This window comes from Cuculus canorus, chromosome 12 (assembly GCF_017976375.1).
Source record: "Cuculus canorus isolate bCucCan1 chromosome 12, bCucCan1.pri, whole genome shotgun sequence".
Taxonomy (NCBI): domain Eukaryota; kingdom Metazoa; phylum Chordata; class Aves; order Cuculiformes; family Cuculidae; genus Cuculus; species Cuculus canorus.
In genome coordinates this window covers 5,846,215-5,869,377 of record NC_071412.1, presented here as the reverse complement: position 1 = coordinate 5,869,377, position 23,163 = coordinate 5,846,215, and the positions used below count along the sequence as shown (strand labels likewise).

Genomic DNA, 23,163 nt, shown 5'->3' with positions numbered 1-23,163 from the left:
TATTTATTTCCTCTTTGAGGACGCATTTGAAAGTCAGTTGGCATTCCAAGTGCTCAAAAAGTGGAATATTTTCAGTGTATCGTTACTATTGCTTAAGAAACCAAATTCTGGAGTCCCTTCTGAAGGTGACAGCCAAGGGAGGTGAACAAAAGTTCACAAAAGTAAAACAGCAATTTACCACTGTTCTTAGTGGCAACTGTTGATATAACAATTTCAACAGACGTTAAAACTAATTCTCCTTCAAATACCCCTTGTTTTCTTGACATGGACATTTACTCGAACATGAGGAAGATATTAAGAAGTACGATATGGGAAGCAAAATCATTTCCAAATAGTTTTCAAGCGAACTATGAGCAACTTTCTTAATGAAACATTCTTCATATCCACATAGATTGTAAGCATCTTCTCATCTAAAATTCATTGAGCATGAAGCATCTGCAAGTCAGTTTAACCATTTCACCGCTTCAGAGCCTTAACTTATATTTAGATTTAACATTTGGGATGTAAAATCTGAATTGCCGGTACCTTGCACTGGAATTTCACACCACATGTAATATTGGGAACAGTAGGAAGGGCCAGAGAACTACTAAGTATATCATTCCCCCCCTGTTCTTCTGTGTGTCTTGTAAGTGCATTCTACAGCTAGAAAATCTCTCATTATGAATGTACTCACACTTCCATCTGAACCATACAATTAAGAATACAAAGGGTACAACACAGTAAGATAAATACCTGGAACTGTTGAAATACAGGCTTGTTTTTAATACTTCCTCTATTGACATATTCAGGTGGCAGGAAAGGAAAAGCTTAGAAATTAACTACCTAAAATGGCCAGGGAAGAGACACAAAGCAAGCTCAGACCAGGGGCAGCCAAGAACAATGCAAAGGGCAGAGAGAAGTCAGTGTTCCGTGTCTAGGAGATGAATTTACAGCTTAAAAGGGTTTCGGTGAAGTTTTTAACAACAGTCAGTACTCAAAACATTCAGGATTTAACCTTGCTCATCTCATTCACCCAAGGAATTGCCCTCAGATGTACTGACACATTTTGCATGAGCCGATTTGCATGACCAGGAAAGGTACCAATAATAATGCTTCAAAAATTGAAAACAACTTATGTCAGGGAGACCTTAGCCCAGCCTGCCAGTACTTAAAGGTCTATGAGAAAGATGGGGATGGGCTCTTCATCAGGGAGCACAGGGATAGGTCAAGGGGTAATGGTTTTAAGCTAAATGAGGGGAGATTTAGATTAGATATTAGGAAGAAATCTTTTCCTGTTGGGGTGGTGAGGTGCTGGCACAGGTTACCCAGAGAAGCTGTGGCTGCCCCATCCCTGGAGGTGTTCAAGGCCAGGTTGCTGGATGAGGCTTTGAGCAACCTGACCTTGTGGAAGGTGTCCCTGGCAGGGGGGTTGGAACTGGATGATCTTTAAGGTCCCTTCCATCCTATGATTCTATACCGTGAGTGATTTAAACTTTGTCTTTTTCCAGTTTACATTACAAACAACAGGAAACTAAAAGGCGAAGATAAAAAATAGCCTTAAATGTGAATCCAGCTCCCATGTTACTACACCAGTTTGCTTCACACCATTTAAAAATTAGGCTCCTATCTCCTGGAGAAAAAAAATCATGCCTTGCAACAACAGCATGAAAAACATCAGTCTGGAAGTCTGGAGCCATCAAGATTGAGAAAAGTTTGTGTGTTTCGGCGTGGGAAGGATCCTCTCAGTGGGAGCAAGGATCTCTGTACAGGAGGGCTGACGTCAGTGGAAGTGGGAGGGAAACGGCGATGGGAGGTTTGTCGGGGAAATGATTGAGGGCAGTTTCAGTGAGAACAGGGAGGAATCAGGAGAGAGTGGATGGCCTCAGTGGAAGCAGGACAGTACGTGTGGGAGTTTCAGCAGGAGAGCGAGCGCTTGTGCGTTCCAAGGGGAAGGAATTACCAGACAGACAGGAAAAGAGCAGAGGGCTTAACTGACTGAATAATACACTGTTAAATGACAAACAAGATCCACTTCAGCACTGCAGGTACAGTATAGCATACAGCCTCCTATACGCTGAATTATGCAACCACTGTTTTGCAGTGACTGCAAAATTCTCGGGCAATTCCACACAGTTTGAATGAAGAAAACTTACTCGCGGTAGAACCGTGGGTTTGAACTGGCTGTTCCCTATAAGCCGAAAAGGCTATTTCACATTTAGCCCTGTTGCCTTAGGACTACTTTTAAATTAAAATAAAGGGAGTCTGGATTTACTCTCTGATCCCTTAGCGCTCAACTGCGCATATTTCTGTGTCAAATATACACAACAGGGAGAGTTACACAAGAGGAGAGGAAGGAAATCTCACACATGTAAAAGAATGACAGGGCAAAATAAATGCGCAACGTATCTTCTACAGTGTCTATTAATGCATTATAGAACAGTGACACACACATACAATGCTGGGACAGCATCTGCTTATGAATACCCAAGCCAATTTTAAATAAAAGCCCGTGAAGTCCTCATACCATTTCTGCATTTACTCCACTTACGATATGGATTAAACAGAGGTATTAGTCTAAAAGTTTTTAAGCAGGTTTCTATAAATCCAAGTACCTCTATCACAAATTCAACAACACAAATGTCTGAAGAAGAAAATCATAACTAATATATGTGAAAAATAGAGTATCATGATTTTGAGTCTACTTGCTAGAGATTTTTAGAGGAAAAAAAAAGAAAAAAATAATCAGGAAAACTCTCCAACAGTACTGGGTAAGTGGCATTTGATATTTTTAACGTAGCACTGGGTAATCAACCCCCAGCCACTGTTACTGCACCTAACTCTTGCTCATCTTTCACTGGGAAAAGAATAGAGTTTAAGCTGTGGTATCAACACATTGAAAATTAACGGTTTTCATGGCTGGTCTGCTTTTTAGGCACGGCATTTGGATTCCAAGTTGCTCAAAAACTCTCAAATTAAAGCCACATATGAAATTACTAATTAAGGAGGAAGATAGGGGATTAAACTACTAATTATGGGGGGAGATAGGGGTGCAACGACCAAATAAAATTCATTAAAAAGGCTCCTCCATTTGTCATATACTATCACCACACTTATATACACCAGAAATAGGTATTGTGACATTTAGCTCTGCACACGCATTTTCAGGAACGGCCTGCAATTTGCTATGGATAATCTTAGGCTTTCCCGTATTAGGAAAGAACAGGTAATTTTTTTTTAGCTATGTGCTGTAAATTAATGCAAATCACAAAATATACTACGCTTACAAACACATCCAGAAAATGATCCTCTGCTATTTGACCAAAAGAAAGATATAATAAGATATAAGCATAAAGCCAAAATAAGTCTTGGGGCTAATTAACAATACATATAATGCCGTTCTACAGTCAGCACAGATTATTTCTTTTTATAACACTTTCTGACTTGAAAAACGTGCACTATAGCCAACAGACTGATTCAATAGAAGTTATTGCACTACTTATTATACATATTTTAATAAACTTAATGGTAATGCCAGGCAGAGTTAAAACATGAGATTTACACGTGGGCCAAGTTTTGATCCTAGGTCTCGCACAGGACTTTCTTGGCTTTAATCTGTGCATATCCAACAAAAGAATGTGAATGAATTTCAATTAAAGTGCCCTGAAACCAAGTGAAAATGCCATTCAGGCAGGTTACCGGCTATTCACACAACTTCTGGTGACACCACCACTGGCCAAAGCACAAAAGGTTTGTAACATCTGTTTGTGTGAGGGTATCCCAAGGGCCATAAAAGGTGTAGCATGCACTCCGAAGAACAGTATTCCTTCCTGGTAGCATCCTAACTCTTGCAGTTCTTCCTCGAATCAAAAATCCTTTTAACTCCAAAACAACATTAACGTCCTGCCCAATGCTCTTTTTGACGTCAGTGATTTCAGGCTCCTGTCCCTTATCTTCAATGTTCTCACACTTTGTATCTCTCCAAACAACTTCACAGGACTGTGAAAACCGCTCTCCAGTGACAGCACAGCCCTCTCTCCACCACAACCTCCGAGACAACGCTGTTATCGAGCACACTAAGAACTGTAAATCTGATCATACGACACATACTAATGATAAAAGCAGAGTATGAAACACTAAGCTGCTTTATAGTATTACAGGATTTTGCACACGAAAAGCATGCAGATGTGATATGCCCAACAGATTTTGTATTCAGCTGATCACAAACAGAATTCCATTATCATTTCTCAAAACCCATCATTTCACAGCAATGCGCTTAAAGTGATGACAAGGGCAGAAAATACGACTTGAGTGATAAAAATCAGAATGACTGCCAATGAAATTACAGTATGCATATGAACCCAACATCAATCGTATCCCATCTGTCTGAATTATCCACAACTAGTAATCAGAATTTTTACAAAGTTCTTGAAATAGAACAGCAAAATTTAACAAACTTTAAAAACTGCTTCCCATGCACACTTCTGGAAACAGGTTTTGGAGGTTTTTTTTCCCCCAGAAGCAAGCACGGAGAAGACAAATGCACAGAATATAAATTTAAGAATATTTTTAGTTTATATTTTGTAATGTGGAATTATAATCACTATTAAAAATTCAGCTAGCAAAACAATTGTCAGGATTCTGATGACAATTTAAGTTTCCTGACTCTGGTTACTGAGTTAAATATGCCATAAGCATGTCTATCGCGTGTGAACAGGGCCGTAAAGTTCAGTTTCCTGTACAGTGCTATTAACACAAAAATATAGTTCAGTACAACACCATTCAGCTTCATGTTCTGCCTTAGGTACTGTTAAGTAGTGAGCTGGAGGAGGAATTAAAGTGCCATCTGATTTTCTAGACTTTTTTAAAAATCCTATAAACCGAGATTGCTAAATCTGGAGGAAAACAATTGAAGAAAATCACCCACAGTACCGAAAAAAAAATATTCCAGGTCAATACTCTAGAAGCCGTTTTAATGAGCACATAAAATCCTAAGAAAACTACAAATCACTAGTTTCTGCGAGTCTGCAAAACGCCTGACATTTAGCTAGTTCTTGCCTGCATCTCAACCCTGTATCTTTATATTTACGGCATTTATCTTCATTCTTATCACGGGAACCCAGAGCAGATCAGCCATGTTATAATACCCCCTGGGTTGCTACAATTTGTTTGGGTTTTTTACGCTTGCAATTACTTATTTACAAAATAGAGACAGTTCCCCCCCCAAATAAAAACAGAAACACAGAATAATCAAAACCTATAGCATTAGGAGCTAAAGTACAACCCATAAACAAACAGGCCAGCAACAGAAAGTAAACAGAGAAGCAAGCATTCCACACCACTAGCTCTCTCACCTGAATAATAATAAAAAAAAAATCACAAATTATGATTTTTTTTCAGTACTTTTCTGCTGATTTCACACAGCCTGGTGCTGCATCTCTAGGTACAAGTCTGCACGCTCACACACACGCAAAATACCAAAAAATACCCTATTTACAGCCACAGACAAGGTCAACAAGTTGTGAATGTAAATCAGTACCCAGAGCAAAAACCGCTGCCGCTCTCAACTTTCTGAATGGAAGAGGGATGCAAATGGATCAGCCCAGCCAGCAGATCCCTTCGGACTGCGATTTGCCCCCGTTTTCCAACGAGACCTGCACAAACAGCAAGGCTGGACCCAGCACAAACAGACACGGAACGCAGAGCCGGACCCGTGCTCTAACGACAGACGAAGACAATTACAGCGCTCTCCTTCCCAGCGTTAGGAAAACTGGTTTAGTGGAATGAAGAGGCTCGGGTACATCTGTAAAGTCATTTCATGAGACCGATACAGTTTGAACACGAAAGTAATGGCTCAAGCCAGGAAAAGCTCCCACAAAAGGCACAGCTTCGGCTGGAGGCTCCTTGGGTTGATCCGCTACAGCCAAACTCCTGTTCCGAGAGAAACCGTGCTTACGTTTAGCACCTTTTTTTACCTTAACACTGGATCTGCTGGTCTGGGTCTCTGCCTCCATGCTCTGGCTGTTCTCCCTCTTGTCTTTCTTAGAGGAATTAGTCCTCACCTTATAAGTGGATGTGTTGGAGGATTTAATGAATAATCCCGGGACGGGGTTGCCTTGCTGCTGTTGAGACATGGTTGTGTTGGTCTGGTGAGGGGAATTGCACTCCTCAGACTCTTTGCTACTGTGATAGACCACTCTGCTGTCAGAGATGTGGATGCTTGGAGCACAGCCCATGCTTTGTGGCCACCTGGGGAGTACTTCTAAATTGTATATAACGTGTACAGACACAGAGATCTCGTTCCTTCCCGCTGGTATTTTCCCCCCTGATTAATTTTTTTTTTTTTTTTTTTGGTTAACGGGTCCAATCTTTTTCCTGCGGCTCCGCTACGCTCTGAACCGTTGCCATCCGTTCATCACACCACCAGAAACGGGTTCGTTCTCCTCGTCCTCCGGGAAACGGGTCCTTTTAGCCCAATCTCAGCAACGGGCTGGGAGATGGGAAAGAGAGGAGGATTTGGGAGGGGATGGGGGGAGCTGGAAGGGGGGGGGGGCGGGTGGAATCAAGAACCGGTCGACTTCATCTTTTCATAGATTATTATTTGTTTGTTTGTTTGTTCTAAGCCATCTGAGAATCTTGGGAGGGGTTTTCTTGCCGGGGAATAAAAAAAAAAAATTAAGTAGAAAAATAATAAAAAAAAAAGCAAGAAAAATTGCAAAAAAAAATAAAGAAAATTGAAGAAAATAAGAATGGTAGAGGGTAGGGGGAGGGAGGCAGAAGCCAAGCCGCCCCAGCCCCGCGCCCGCCCCCGCGGCTCAGGGGCGCTGCAGCATCGCCCCCCCCGCACCGGGGCTCGCCCGGCGTTACCGATGAACCCGGGCACGGGGCCGCCGCTCCCCGCCGCCTCCGCCGCTCCTCGCCGTCCGGCGTCGCTCTTTTAGGGCAAAATCATAAGAATAATAAGAATAATTCCGGCGGGTGTGCGGCCGCCCCCCCCGGGTCAGGCTTCGGGGAGCCCCGGCAGCCGCCGCATCCCGCCCGGCGGCACCGGGCACGGCTCTGCGGGGCATCAAAGGGCCTCCATGCTGCGGGGGTGCCTCGGGTTTGTCGGTTTAATGCAGAAAAAAAAAAAGAAGAAAAATTTGGGATAAAAAGAGAAAAAAAAAAAGAGAGAGAAAACGAGCGAGAAGTAGAATGCAGGCGATCCTAGCGTCCCATCGCGGCGGAGAGGGCTGCGGCGGAGCTAATTCCCAGGGCCGTGCTGGCTGCGTCCCTCCCTCCTCGCTCCGCGCCCGCCTTGTTATTATTGATGTTCGGCGGCACCGGCCGCCCCGGCCCCGCCCGCCCGGCCCCGCCCGCCCGCTTGACAGCGCCGCGGCCAATGGGAGCGCGCGGCCGCGCCGACCTCCGGCCCGCCCTGACGTCAATGCAAATGAGGGGCCGCGGGCCAATGGCGGCGCGCGACGACGCACCGCCCGCGAGACGCGGCTTCAAACCCGCGCGCACACCCCCCCACCTCCGTCAACCCCCCCACCCCCCACCCCGCGCGGTACAGGCAGGACCCCGGCCGCGAGCACGTGGTCAGAGCGGGGGGACCCCCGGCCGCGAGCACGTGGTCAGAGCGTGCTTCCCACCTCTTCGACCTCAGCCGTGACCACGTGGAGCGCGGGGATCGTGCCCGCTTCGTACCTCTTCGACCTCAGCCGTCATAGAATCATAGAATCATGGAATCATAGAATCACCAGGTTGGAAGGGACCCACTGGATCATCGAGTCCAACCATTCCCAACACTCCCTAAACCATGCCCCTCAGCACCTCATCCACCTGTCCCTTAAACACCTCCAGGGAAAGTGACTCAACCACCTGCCTGGTCACCACGTGGCCGGAGCATGGCAACTGTGCTCCCTTGCCACCTCTTCAACCCCATCCGTGACCACATGGAGCACAGGGGCTGTGCCCACTTCGTGCCTCTTCAGCCGTGCCTGTGATGAAAGGCTGGGAAAAGGCATGGCATAGAATCATAGAATAGTTTGGGTGGGAAAGGACCTCAAAGATCATCCGGTTCCAGCCCCCCCTCGCTGTGGTGCTGCGTGGGCAGACCCTACAGCTTGGAAACAAAATGCAGGCAGGCTGGGAAAGTTATGTAAAATAGATGCTTTCCATTTCTATATCATAGGGAAATAACTATACTTCCATATCGCGGAAATACAGTGTAAAACCAGATGTCTGGACATACTTCAAGAGAGGAAACAGTATTTAAAGCCCTTCAGGAGCAGGCGCTGATCTCTTGTCTCTGGTGACCAATGATTGGACCCAAGGGAATGGCAGGAAGACGTGCCAGGGGAAGTTAGGTTGGATATAGAATCATAGAATGGTTTGGGTTGGAAGTGACCTTGAAGCCCATCCAGTTCCAACCCCCTGCCATGGGCAGGGACACCTCCCACCAGCCCAGGCTGCCCAAGGCCCATCCAACCTGGCCTGGAACACCTCCAGGGATGGGGCAGCCACAGCTTCCCTGGGAAACCTGGGCCAGCGCCTCACCACCCTCAGCGTGAAGAAATTTCTCCTTATGTCCAGTCTAAATCTGCCCCTCTCCAGTTTATACCCATTGCCCGGCATCCTGTCACTCCAGGCCTTTGTAAACAGCCCCTCCTCACCTTTCTTGTAGCCCCTTCAGGTACTGGAAGGTCACTATAAGGTCTCCTCAGAGCCTTCTCTTTTCCAGGCTGAAGAATCCCAACTCGTCTCAGCCTGTCCTCATATGGGAGGTGCTTCAGCCCTCCGATCATCTTTGTAGTCTCCTTTGGACCCATTCTAACAGCTCCATATCCTTCTTACGCTGAGGATTCCAGAACTGGACACAACACTCCAGATGAGGTCTCCCAAGAGAGCAACAGAGGGGCAGAATCCCCTCCCTCGCCCTGCTGGCTGTGGTTCTTTTGATGCAGCCCAGGACTCAGTTGGCCTTCTGCGCTGCAAGCACACATTGCAGGCTCATGTCGAGCTTCTCATCAACCGGCATCTGAAGTCCTTCTCTGCAGGGCTGCGCTTGATGTGTCGTAGGGAAATAACTATACTTCCATATCACATAGATAAGTTGTGAAACCGGATGTCTGTACGTACTTTAAGAGAGGAAACTGTATTTAAACCCTTTACAGGCAGGTGCTGATCTATTCTCTCTGGCGACCAATGACAGGACTCCAGGGAATGGCAGAAGGATGTGCCAGGGGAGGTTTAGGTTGGACAGGAGGGAAAGGTTCTTCACTCAGAGGTTGGTGGAGCGCTGGAACAGCTGCGCAGGGAACCGATCACAGCACCAAGCCTGGTGATATTCAGGAAGCATTTGGACAACGCCATCAGACGCTGTCCTATGCGGGGACAGGAGTTGGACTCGATGGTCATTGTGGGTCCCTTCCAACTCAGGACATAGTATAATTCTATCAATCTGAGACAAGTTACTGTTATAGGCAATATACCAGCTCAATTGCAGCTGGGGTTCATCAGGAGACATATGACGCCTGACTCTGCCACATACCACACACAACCCAACGTGTTGTGTTCCACACATGCTTTTCATGTTCCTCACGATGTCATTCACAGCTCTGCCAGCCTTTACGCTCAATAACTCACAGAGGTGCTTCCCCAAGGCACTGCCTGTTTACACTAGTTACTGCCTGTTTCCACTAGCGGGGGAACAGCTCAGAGGCGACAGCAGTTTAGGGGAGGCCAGATCAAACTTTAGATTTATGAGCATGGTAAAAACCAAGTATAAGAGTATTGACTTTTGTCAATAATGGAGCCTCTGAGGAGGGAAAATGTATCACAGGAGGAAGCTATTTAAACTATTCCAAATCATAAATGCTTTTGTTCTATCCTGTCAAAATCACAGTCTCAGCGTCAGCACACCTGTGCATTCCGAACAGCCAGGCTTTGAGCAGTGCCTTAGCTACATGACAAATGCCATCAGGTCGTAATTAAAGGCAGAATACGCAGATAAGTGATGACTATGACAGCAAGAACGGCAGCACCTTACAAGGTTAGGAGGTGCAAAGCTGAAAGCAGTGCTTTAGAGAAATTTGGGTTTTTTTTCCCAGGATAACCACACTACTTGCACTGTCAGAATGCTGTTATTTACTTTTTGTAATTGCTATCATTTAAAGGCTGGAAAATCAAGTCTTTCCTCTTCTGATCTCTCTGCTACTGTGCAGTTTCAAATATAAGCAGTTGTCACATAAACTTCATCCACCTCATTAATTTAGCTGATCCATATAGCCTGTTAGAACCAGCCGACTGCTTCCTGTGCTCTCAAATAGTTTGAATGCTCACTTAAGATAAGCACTTAACAATAAGTGAAGAAAAAGGCTTAACATACCTGCTTTAAACAGTGGGCACTGTTTGGAGAGGGATCTTGTCCTCATTCTTCTCTATATGTTAAATATTACTTACTAGATCCCATTAATAAGAATGCACTTAAGTGCAGTTGGAAAGAAGCTGCGCAAGAAGAGAATGCTCCAATTCCTGCTTGTGCCATTAACCACGAGTGTGGGCTCTCCTTCAGCCTTAATGGAGCTGTCAGCAAAACTGCTATTGCACTTTATTTCTGGTGGCACTGGAGGAGTGAGAGACAGCAAAACTTCATTTTCAGAGCTCCACATTCAGTTTGCGGTGCTGACACCTAGAGTTAAGCTTTCTACTCTGTAAAATAAATGGGTTTGATTTGCAGCTACACAAAGATGAAATGTACATTTCATGGGGTCATTTCAAAAGATACCAATATTAAAAACATCTTGAGTTTCCATTTTGGAGGCAAACAAATTCTCATTCAACCAATACTGCAGTTTATCCAAATGACAAATACTGGGCAGGGAGAAATGCTTGATTCAATGTTATATAATAATAACAGCATGACAAAACAACAAAGTATAAATGCAGATATAACATGCATGACCTCTTTGCCCTTTTTCAAAAGTTTTTCCCCACTATTCCTAGGCAGATTGTTTCTGATTATTTCCAATCTACAGCTTAACTTCAAATAAAATGAAGAAAAGCTTCTGTTTGCAAGTTTTTCAGATAAGAATTCACAGTGCCTTGGATGGGAGGATGAGGAGAGCATAAAATGCCTGAATAATCCACTTGTTGTTTAATAAAAACCAATAAGAAATAACTAGTTGTTGCTACAACTAAAGACAAATTTCTATTTGAACAAGACACTGGCACAAGCATTGGCTTGTTTCTCTTCAGTTTTAGAACAATGGTGCTGGTTTTTCTTGCCAGTACAGTTGAAAGATTTACCCATAGCCTAGAATCAGAGAGAAGAGGTGAAAACATCAAAATCTTTGCCAATGGTAGTCACTTGTCACTATGCTATATGAACCATGTGAATAAAGGAACTTGTTCAAGCTTATTTGTTCAAGTGCGGGTCAGGAAATGGTGGGCTTTATTATTGAAAAAAAAAATTAGATAGTGCAAAAGAGCAGAGGAGAAATAAGAGTGTAGACACTGGCAGATGAGGGCTGTGGGGGAAGTGCAAGGTCAGTACAGAGTCACTAAGTGAGAGGTCAGAACAGAACTAGCTCTAGGAGACAGCTGGAGAGTGAGAAAGGTTATTTATGGAGAATAAGGTTGAATTTCATTCAGGACTGCAGAATAAGAAAGAAGGCTAGGAAAGAGCTTGGAATGATTGTTACCAGCTCAGACTGTAGACAATTGGGTGCTGTGGAAGATCTAAGTATTTAAAGGACAAATAAGTATGCTTGAAATTGAATATTACAGTATTCAGCCACTTCGCCATCCATCTCATAGAGAAATTATATTGAATCGTGCATTATTTTGACATAACTGGAACAAGGTGCTGACTCCCAGATCTCGCCCACTGCTCCCCATGTCTGCTGTCTCCCCACAGATTCCCATAAGGAAAAGCACTTCCCCTTGCTGTATCAGTAGCGTGCATCCATTTGATGCAGCCCTTGACCATTTCCCATCACACATGAGCACTAGGACAATTCACTCCTGTCCAGTTGCACAAAAATGCATATGGAGGCCCAGAGAAAAAGTTTGGTGCCAAAATCCAATTCTGATAGCATTTCAGTGCCCAAGACACTGACAGGCACGACTACGCAGAAGAAACGATGGACTAGGCACCTGCATGAACAACAAATATTGGTGTGCTTTGACAAAAAAATTGTTTGTTCAACAACAGCAGAGCAAGCGTGCCTGTAGTTCTAAGAGCACAAGGAAGCAGTCTTGATATGAGATTACTCTATGTGGTTTTAATTGCTTCTCCCCTCCAAGTCAGCTGTATGTTCCAACTGTGTCTTTGGGGCTTCTGAAAAGTTAGGCAATGCTGCTAGTCTATAAGCTGGCAAAGGAGGCAGTGGGGAGGAGGAGGTGGAGGAACTGGGGAAAATGCACCAGGACGCAAGTTGCTGAATGGACTTTACACTGCTAGCTACATGCAAGCTGTGATGGAGCTCATCTCTGCAGCCCCGAGATATTCTAGATGAGAAAACAGGGACCATATTCTGCCTTAACTACAAGTTAACATCAGCATGCCACGCCACGAGGAGGCCAGGGTACAACTGCTTTTTATGTATAAGCAAAAGGTATCCTGGAACTGGGAGTTTCCAGGTGACATGAGACAAGTGTAAAACTTGTCCTGAGATAGATCATCCCCAGCTCCTAGAACGTACACAAGTACAATCGGTTGTTCTCTGTGTCATTTCCCTGATGTCCTGAAAAAACCCAAAGCAATCAGAAGTGCTGCTCTGAGGGCCTGGCAGGCTGTCTGGCTTGCTGTTGTTGCATAATTGCAATTGCTGAACACAGACAATTGCCTGTACCACTTGGAAATCAGGGCCTTCAAGAAAGTCTAAGTCAGCAACTTTTGCAGCTCTAGAATCTTAAGACATTTCAGTCTAAAACTCACATACTTTACATATGTACAAGCTTCATTGTCATAACTGGTGTCAAAATGGGTTTTGCAGCTGTATTTTACCCACTCCACTGCTGCTCAGTGAGCAGCAGGATAGATGCTCTTTTTCTGGGAGAACAGTGTACCCCTCTTGTTCACTGTACCTCCTTTCCACTTTGCTTACCTTCTTTGCTGTCCCACAATGTGGAAGTCTCTTTCCTAGCCTCATCCCCTCCTAAAAATTTGTCTCCCTTTCTCTCCTTCTTGGTCTCTCCTGCTTTTTCCTGCCTTTTTCTCAGATCCTTTTGTTCCCTCTTCTAAGTGCCACTTTTATCATCTGCTTTCTCTCACCGTTTCCCCCCTCCAAGATGAAAATTCTTCTCCCAGCCTCAGAGTAACTCTCTCACCTCTATGATCTCCCAAAAGCTCAGTCAGCCCCCTTCAACCTCCTACAAAATCCCCCCTTTTTTCTCAGCTTTCACAATCATCCACCTGTACAACACCTCTCAATTATCTTCCAGAATTAACACCTACTCTGCTTTGTTTTTTTGTAGGTTCTGCCCAAATCACCCAGGAGCGGCGCCTACTCGCGGAGCAGATGCCGAGAGAAGGTGACCAGAGGGCATGGGGCTTCTGATGCTGCTGACTCACAGCAGGCTTAGCTGAAGCCTGAGTTCAGTGAAGCAAGGCATATGCAGGGAAAAGGGGCCGGAGTATGGTTTCCTTGAATTTCCTTTGTCCCAAATTAAGCCGGCTCTCGATCTGGGGGCAGCAGAGACCAACACCCGCAACATTGCTCTAAGCACTGTGTATATAGAAACTTGGACTGATCTGAGGACAGAACAGATTACAGAGTGCTTAACACCGTATCTTAGTCTCACAGGTTTCCCTCTCCCTCCCAGTCTTCTCTTCCCAAGTGTCTATGTCCTTACCACCTAAAGGAGAGCACCACCTGGGCCTCATCCTTCTAATCCCTGAGCCTGGGAGCCCTACACAGCCTGGGGAATGCAGCACACTACACTAACCCCATCTGCTCCAGCAGGACCAACCCCAGAGCTCAGCGGAAAGCAGAAGCACTTGTGAGCTGTGGCTGCCACAGCACTCTCCACCAGCTTCCACCGCCTGTGGGTAAGGGAGGAACAGAGCACTGTTGTCCCCACCGACTCCCCTATAATTATTCTGTGCTTCACAAGCAGGATTATCTATCTGGATGCACAGTACACTGCAGCCAGCTGTAACCATAGAGAATTAGCTGTTCCCCTCTTGGAGAATTTCCCCTTCTTTCTTTCTAAATATTTTTAAACTAATTTACGTTCATTTAACATGCAACCCTTTCAGTTTGTTATTTAATAAACCAAGGATGAGAGCTGGTCCTTCTGCTAGAAAACTGATCCCACTTAGGTGGGGTGGTATACCCAATTCTTACACCCTTTTGGCCTTGCTGCCTGTTGTCCCTCTGCTTCCCAAGGGTACTGGATCCCCCCCTCTTAGCTGGCCAGCCTCCGGCCCAGCCCAACTGTGACCCCAGCCTCAGGGCTCTTCAGACTCATAAACTGGTCACTGATGCCATACCACCCTACATCACTCTGTGTCCTGCCTGGATCCAATAATAGAAAGCAAAAGTAAATCAGTAAAAGAAACAAGCAACTTGGCTTCTCCATCAGTAGGTCAGTTTTCTTTGGTCACTGAAGCTAGAAGGATGAGCTGTTAGTCTTTCTCTTTTAGCTGCTGGGGTAGGCTGACCAGTTCAGGACAATAAGGGAAGTCTCACTCAAGACAGGCTTTCAAAACCACAGACTTCCTCGCCCTGGCTCTTTCCCCATCTCCCCTCTCCCAGGTCCCTGCTGCCTCCTACCCAGCAGCAGCTTTCTCACTTGCTCCTGGTTAACCAGCAGTGCTAGTTAACCCACCATTAACCCTTCCCAGGGACAGATGGAGTAAGAGTGGCAAATAGAACAATGAACTACAAAGCTAGAAACTCATCCCTGCTGTACAGCAGCAGCAGGAGATGAAAAGCTCTCTAAAATTACTCTTTAAGACAGGCTGAACACCTGCAAAACAGGCGGCTTTCATGGATTTATTATTTAAGGAACAGATCCATCATCTGTGGTCATACTGAGAAGTAATTTATTATGTATTCACAATAGCAAAAAAATCCCATGTACTGGCTGCAAGATTTATGTTCCTAGATCACTCAAACAGCTGAAAAATTCAGCCTACAAACGTGTCTGAATAGAAGACGGGGAACAGGACCTCATCTGAATACTTAACAACTGTTAGCTACGTTCTCAAGTACATTTCCGTTCTTTGGGCCAAACCAATCCCTGTAAATACACTCGGTCATATTCGGCTATGTACAATCCTTCCCTGATGTTAGGTCTTTCCGTGAAGCAAGGCAGTATTCTTTACATACTCAAGAAGCCTAACCCTCGATTAGCCAAGGGAAGCATACTCAGCCATCAAACAGATAACCCAGAGATGGTTGTGCAATGTACTCTCTCCGAATGTACCCCTTTTTCCAGGAACGCTTCACATCCAGTTCTTAACATTGCAATCAGGCTCTGTGAGTAATGTTTCATTCATGATTCACACTATTTTTCCAAGTGTATTCTTGTTTCTGCAAGCTCCCATCAGGGAAGCTGCGTTCCCTGCCACTTGCCTGTATGCAGCTCTGCATGCAGACAGCTGTGAGGAGGAATGTACGAGGATCAGACCTCTGCGGTGCCATGGCACAGCACTCGTAGATCATGAGTCTTGTAAACTCCATTATACAGCTGTCTGCACATGCAGCCGAGCAGCCCGAAGAGCAACACGAGGATTGCAAGAGGAGATGAGAACTTGGGAGAGAGATAAGGAGAAACCAGAGGGCAGATGAAGAAACCATATAAGTTTGGGGATATCTGGAAATAGCCTTTAAATAAATCTGGGGTTAGCCCTAACGAACATAAATCTTACCTACATGGGCACCATCCTTCCCAACATGCTCACCAGGGCTGGCTGCAGCGCAGCTATCACGGCAGGTTCTGTCATATTAAGTAGAACAGCACTTGGCAGTTGCTGTGAATTACTGTTCCAGCCAGCACAGCTGGGTGCTGCAGGGGCTGACAGCCTCGCTAACACTGTCACAATAGCAAGCGCTCAAGAAAAAGAAAAAAATTCACCAAAATGGTTTGGGAACAGAGCTGAAAAATAGATTTAAAACATGTCCTTTAAACTCATGAGAGACTTCCAAACAGATGGGGCGGGGGATGATCTGATGGACTGGGGGAGGCTGATCTCATGGTTTATATCCACCTTGGCAAGACCTCCTGGGTCTGCACTTACTGTGCCCCAGTGCGTGGGTTCCTCATGCTCTGCCCAAAGGCTTTCTAACCTCCTCTCACTTGAGATAAGCTGTGATTTCAACTCATTGTCTCCTTGATATACCTCTAGGGCACAGTTCGCTACTTCCTATCCCTTTGCAGAAAGGCCTTACACTTCAGTGGCGGCAGGTAAGGAGGAGCCATGCTGCACCTTCCCTTATCTCTCACAGCCCCAAGTGCTAAACACATCTTTCCCCACAGCTCTAATCTGTTTTACACTTCTGGTTTCAGGGAGTTTCAGAGGAAACCAGTGCACACATTAGCTTTACAAAGAATTAAAATAACCAAGTCTGAACAATCATTCTTAAATACACTACCACAACAAGTATACCTGTCTGGACTGAACAACTGAATATTTGTTCATCTCCTTGCACTCTTAGAAGTTCATTAGACAAGAGTCAGAGTCATTTGAGAGGATCAGGATCGTGCCATGCACATTACATATCTTCAGACCCCCAGTCAGACCTCTTGCCTCTTCTTCATCCATTATAAACACCTAAAAATCACATATTCATTTTGACAGTCTTGGGCACCAAAAGAAATAACCACTTTTCTTTTTTTTTTTTTAGAAAAAAAAATAGCTCTAAGTCCTAAGAACTTCAATACTTGATCTAAAGTTATTATCCCTTTAAAAGAGAACTAAGTAACTGTCCATTTCACAGATTTACATGGGAAAAGCTATGTGGCCTTTGAGAGAGAGGGGCAAATTAAGAAGAAAAAAGAAAGAGTGTTTGCTACATAAGACGCTTACTAAAATGCTTGAAATAACCTCACTACAAAAGCTTTTTCCAAACACAGCCATGCTTGTTTTCAGCAGGAACAGCAAATCCCAGAAAAATCAGTTTCCCGCTGGGGAGAAATACACGTATTCAAGAAAACTACTACAAGAGACAGCAGTCTAAGATTACCCGCAGAAGGCTGAGTGTGCACACAGAGCTGTGCTGCACAGGGGCTGGCAGCAACCGCAGCTCTGCGCTACTCAGCAACTCGGCTGCTGCTGGTTATCCAGAGAGTCCTTTATGGTTGGCAGGGGGTGTAATTCCCCACTTACTGCACCCAGAGGTGCCCTCTTACTTGTTCACTGTTCTCTCAGCACCCTGCGTAGCCCGTACAGCATCCACAGGCACACAAGCCTTGCGGGGGCTTCTGCCCCAGCTCACTCTCCCCCATTCAGGGGGGGATTTCTAGGAGGTTCTGGGAGAGGAACACTTGCCTTCTCTGGCAGGTTTCCTTTATAAAATAGCAGCAGATTGCCCTGAACCCATGCCTGCCTCTGACTAAGGAAGGCACCGTTCAGCTCTCTGCCTAACACCCCACAGAGATAGAGAGGAGAGACATAACAGGTCTCTTACAACCACAATTACAATTAAATTAGTGTCTAGGCAGAAACCCAGTCCCAATTTCCCCCCTACCTTGGATCAACAAGAGCATGCAGAGCCAGAACCTGTTTCCAAGCAGTATTTCACTTCTGTTTTTTAAACCCCTTGCTCATTTACCAAAAAAAAAAAAAAAAGTGAGAGCATCTCACAGCTGAATCTAAGTGTCACTGATTGTGTAATTGATGATCAAAAAGAAAAACAAATTAAAGAGCAACGTAGCAAAATCCATCCCTCATAGCATCTCCGTTCAAGTTTTTATTAATATTATAAGATAAGAGGAAAATGTTTGTATACGAGGGCTGTTTGAAGAGCAGGTTAACTTGTAAGGTATAACGCATCAATTTCTTTTACACAGATGCTATTTCTACAAAACAAACCAGAGAAATACAAACTTTTTCTGACTGGCAACACAAGTTGTTGCACACTTAAGAATGGAAAAAAAAGGCACTAACGTATTGTTATAGTTAAAGATATCCTGTGATAGTTAAAGATATCCATTACTGTATGAATTAAGTGCAACATGAGACGCTCAGAAGTCACTGACACACATGTTTAGGTAAGAGGGAGCAGATCCTTTGATTTCATGTACTCTGTAAAACACGTTGTTTATTCCTTTGCTGGCTAGCTGTGTTGACTGGTCCTTAAAGTGTGGAAGACAGAAATGAAGTATCACCAGAAGGTGACTCACTGGGATAAAAAGGCTGTCCAAGCATCCTGGGCAGGGTGGGCAGCTACACCAGGAGGAGCTCACAGCTCCTTGTGATAGCAGCACATGGCATCACCTCATTGCAGCCCTTTAGAGCTCGTTGATTCGAGCCTCAGACACAGGCTTTTAGTGCAGGAGACATTTTTCACCACAACATTGCATTCCAAGAAAACCCAAACTTTTCATACCTTTTGATTTTGTATCTCCAACACAGTGAGGTTAGCACCCAGAATCCCTCTTGAAGGTCTCCTTCGTGATAACGACATGGCACTTAGGCAAACTGAGATAATTTGAAAATAGATTTGCTTTTCTTTATTTGGCTGTTTATTGTGGTTTTGCTTTTTCCTTAGTACAGGGAACTCCATCAGATCAACCGCCTTCCCTTTTCCTCACTGCCTTTGGTTTCGGTTTCTTGTACATTAGCACAATGCTGCAACACTCATCGTAACACAGCATTAGCCACATTTTTAAAAGCTTCCTGATGGTCCTAAAATTTTGCCCATCAGAGGAAGAGAGGGATGTGCTAAGTGCCTCAGAACTGTCTGGGACAATCTGCTGGGAGTACAGTCTTGGAAATTATACTTCAGTGTCATTGCAGATGATAATGTAGTTCAGCTGTTTCTAAGCATTCAGGCTGCATTGAGATATTGCGTTTTAGGTGTACAGACATCATTACGATCTCCAGCTCATAGCAGAAGCATTCTTTGAATTCCCCTTTTTCTCTGCCAAACATTAATCAGTTCTGCTTTATATTAGACTTCCTGTGAATGCCACTACTTCATATTCTATGGTTAATTACAGCAAGACTTGTGGACTGTACCGCTCTGGTACTAAGCAAAATAGTTTGCAGACTGTCCCAGTGATGCGGGGGTTATGCCTGAACACACCAAGCCATCCCAAAGCACGCTCAGGAACTCCTTGCCTCATGCCTCAGAAGTATTAAGCTATTCAGCAAAAATATTTTGTGAGCACTTTCCCACATGGACCTAAGCATTGGCCTGTGTGAGGAATATATAAACATTCAATGATGAGGGCTGCTGGCTTTCTCTATTTTTAGGATTTCTATTTTATCTTTTTTTTTTTTTTAATTTTCTCACCGTTTTGCCGCGTAATAGCATTTTTTAATTATCTTAATATATCAGTAACATCAACACATTAGAATTACAATTATACTTTCCCATCTGAGGCATTTATCTGATGCTGCTAGTTGAGCTGCCCTAATTAGGGCAGATTGATCCCACATTTACCCCAGCACAGCATTTTGTGTTACATCCTTGTATTCACGCAGGGTTTTGCTGGTAGCGCCTGGGCTCCCCAGAGGCTCAGGGGACAAAGTACATCAACCTTGCTCTGCTTTCCAGTTTGATTTTCTGAATTTGCTGTGCCTGCTCCCACGCAATCAACTTAACAGACAAAGAACTGAAGCAGAGATGAAGACTGTGAAAATTAAAGGTGGAAGAGAAAGCAAATCAGGCAGGGACTTTGCTAGACAGAGATTGAAGCAGGAATAAAATTTCTTTGTGGTGCTGTAGAGTTCACAAAAAACCTAAATAGCCAGACCAGCTTCCTGTCGGAGTATAAACTGCACATACTATGGCCATTTTCTCATGAGTTTAAAGCCAGCATCGTATTTGTTACAATAACAGTATATTAGTGATGAAAGCACACTGAAAGACAGTTTGGAGAGAGAAACAGAATTTTATCAGACTGAATTCACATTACACAAGCACTGGTCTTTAATACAGTTGTGTCCCTTGCCTTAATAAAATAAATCTGAGGTAGCTCCCATATTACAACTTTCTGAACAAAAAAAAAACCAAAACAAAAAGGCAGAAATTCCTCGCTCATCCTCCACTTAAGGAGAATGTGAACTTCTGATAAAAAGTTGATTTTTGTTGCTCTGCCAAGTGCTAGGCCCAGAACTTGGGAGGATTAATAACAGGAACGAGCTGGAGACCTGGGGACATGTGATTTAGTTAGCCTTTAGATTGCAGTTCGGCTCCTTAGCAAGGTACAGTCTGACCTTAGGTGACTGTGGCTAAAAGGAACAATTATGGAGCTCAGCAGTGGAAAAAAAACAAAAACAGACAGACAGGAGCCATATAACTAAAGGAATTTAAAGTGTTCAGCTAAGTTATGCACATTAGAATACACTACATCCAAGCTTTGTTAACTGCTTCAGTGAAAAAAGAACTTCAGAAGAGATTGCAGAACCCTTGGATTTCTTCTAGAACAGTTGCTATGCTGCTTCCTTTCCTTTCTTGAGTAGCAAATAGAAGTAAACTTTGTTTTATCTAAAGTTATATGGCCCTGTCACATTTGTACTGGAATGCATCATAAATATTAGTTGATTTATGATTTTAATTCCTTACAGAAAGGAAAATATAAATCGAGTGACTTGCCCTGAGTCACCTCGGAAGTATTTGTCACTGCCTGGAAGTGCAGGTGTATTCTGACCCTCTCCATCACAATATCCGCCTTTTAAAAGTTCAGTGGTTTCTGTGAAATCATGTATTTCAGATAGTTAATGCAGCCAAGTAAAAGTCTGTATTTTTAAAGCACTTCTAACGTAACCTAGGATTCTGCAGTAAAGCTCTGCCTCTCCTACAGTGAGCACATCTTCATCAGCGCCAGCGAAAAACTGCTGGGTGTCAGCCACAGGCTTCGACTTTCTAATGGTCATCTAAAAGGCTTTAAGCACAAATTTCTGAATACTCATTTAAGAGTGTGCTTCTCTGAAGGTTAATTTATCATGAAAATGCTAGTAATAGTCAAGGTGGCATTTAGTGGAGCAGGCTTGACCCTAGAAAGAAATGTCTCCCAGCTTCTTTATGAATGGGAACCACTGCAGAAAAAGGAGCTGTGCTCCGGGGAGACGTGGGTAGTGGGTTTACTCAGTATCTGATTTGTATATGGGGAATAACATTACACTTTTGAGGAATCTCAGAAACCCGCAGAGTCTCCCCACAGCTGTAGAAGGAAAGAGTTCTCATCTCCATCTATTTTCTTAGCTCTGCTGGTTTAGAAGACTTCCTAATTCTTGCTTGAGCACGGAACTGTTGGCATTTTCTGCGTAACAGTTGGATTCCCGTTCAAAGAAGGACTTTGAGAGCAGTACTTCTGGTGAGCTGAGCAGCAGGTACAGAGGTGGGCTGGCATGCTCTCTCCCAGCCTCTCCCTCCTCTCTGCAGCCAAATCGCCTGGAAAACTTGGGTGCTGGTACTCAGACAAGGAACTTTAGGATCAGAAGCAACTCCACTGGAGATTATTTTGGTCCTCTATATGATTTCTTTCAAATGTTGTTTGTGGGCACAGAAAAACACCAGAGGCATGTCTTTGGGATATAGTCATCAAAACGCAGGCATCTCGAGAGGCTCACAGATGCCCGCTGGAAGCCACAGACCATACGCCTGCCGCCTGCTGATCTGTTTTGGAGAAAATTGCTAGGGTTGAGGGAATTTAGTTTGTTCTGTACTTCAAGGGCCTCCTGCGGCCAGGCGGACAGGCCGGATGCAGCTGAGCGCTCCCTCCTCTTCCTGGTGCCGAGTCAAACCGGCAGGACTAACACGGCTCTCTGACATCCCAGGATGGCTCACTGCGCACCCCTGGACACCGCAGTCAGGGGAACAATCCCCAACCCTCCCACACCCAGGCCAGCCAGTCAGGAAACTGGTGGCTGTCATCCACAGCCATCAACCCCTACTAATTCTTCCCACTTAAAGCAGCTACTCAGTCCTTCTTTAAAGTGCATTTCATGAGTATATTGAGTTCATGAGTGCATTGAGTTGTATAAGTTTAAAGTCGGGCTTAGCTAGCCAGGTGGGATGGACCCTGACAAAGAGCTTTTAAAGCTTTTCTGTGTAAACACTTGGTATGTTAGGGGGACGTGTCAGAACATGACAACAGTTCCTTGCACTGGTACAACAGGTTACTGACTGTAATTCTCAACTAAGACAATAGATTCGTGTAACCACGAAATTTAACATATTTATAAGAAGATTCAGTGTTACCTACAAAGACAAGAAAGCACCGTGTATTAGCTGGGACTGGGAACATGATTTCACCAGCGCATGGCTCCCTCCTCACATAACGAGCTGCGGCGGAGGTCAGCTCATCCTCTCGGATATCCATGCTGTTTCAGTCAAAGAAGCGAGTACTGTGACCTGAGCCAGCTCATCAAGCACCGATGCCAAACAGGAGATCCATGGAAAAAGGCTTCCATATAAGGGGAGAAAGGAGTCAGGAGAGTTTAGAAGAAAAAGACAGATCAAAAGGAAAATTTTGTAGCACAATTCCACTCGCATCAACACAGCCTGCACGGTGCCGCCTTTGGCCCATTATCCCATAGTATAAGAGCACAGAGAGATCCAAAAAGACAATTAAAAGGAAACCGTACTATCTGGACGTGACATCTCTTCTGCAGAGCACTTATGATTAACCTTTGGAAACCACAACAATTTATCGTTGAAGTAAAAAGTACAGTGAAAACCCAAGCATTCACATGAACCAGCAGTAGCCTCTGGCAGATGTACTGGCTACAGGAAAACATTCAATCTACATACATCAGCAGCATCTGGACATACTGGGTTTTTTTGAAATATATGTTGTACCATAAACAAAAAGGAAAGTCCTGTGAGATAATGCTTGAATGCCCATTGGAGTATGTCCCGAGACAGCTCTGTGAACCATGCAATGAAGGGATCTCCATTATGGAGAGTTCATTAGTAAATTGGAACAAGCAAGGCTACGGAACAGAATAGTCTGCAAGTTTGAGAACTCCTTGCAGAAAACATAAGCTCTGTTTTACTGTGAATAGTGTGATGCTTGTCT

At 44.4% G+C, this 23,163-nt stretch overlaps 1 protein-coding gene across 2 annotated transcripts in view; it reads right to left on the bottom strand.

Moving 5' to 3' along the window:
* The window catches only part of PDE8A (phosphodiesterase 8A), a 158,817-nt gene that overhangs the window by 121,860 nt on the left and 13,794 nt on the right, over positions 1-23,163 (bottom strand). Inside the window, exon 1 of one of the 2 annotated variants that reach the window (XM_054078150.1) lies at positions 5,952-6,490. The exons of the other annotated variant lie outside the window; for it this stretch is intronic. Within the exon in view, the coding sequence (XP_053934125.1) occupies positions 5,952-6,212 (261 nt within the window). The 5' untranslated portion in view covers positions 6,213-6,490. Of the gene's footprint in view, positions 1-5,951; positions 6,491-23,163 lie in introns of those variants that run through there. 2 annotated transcript variants of the gene reach the window in all.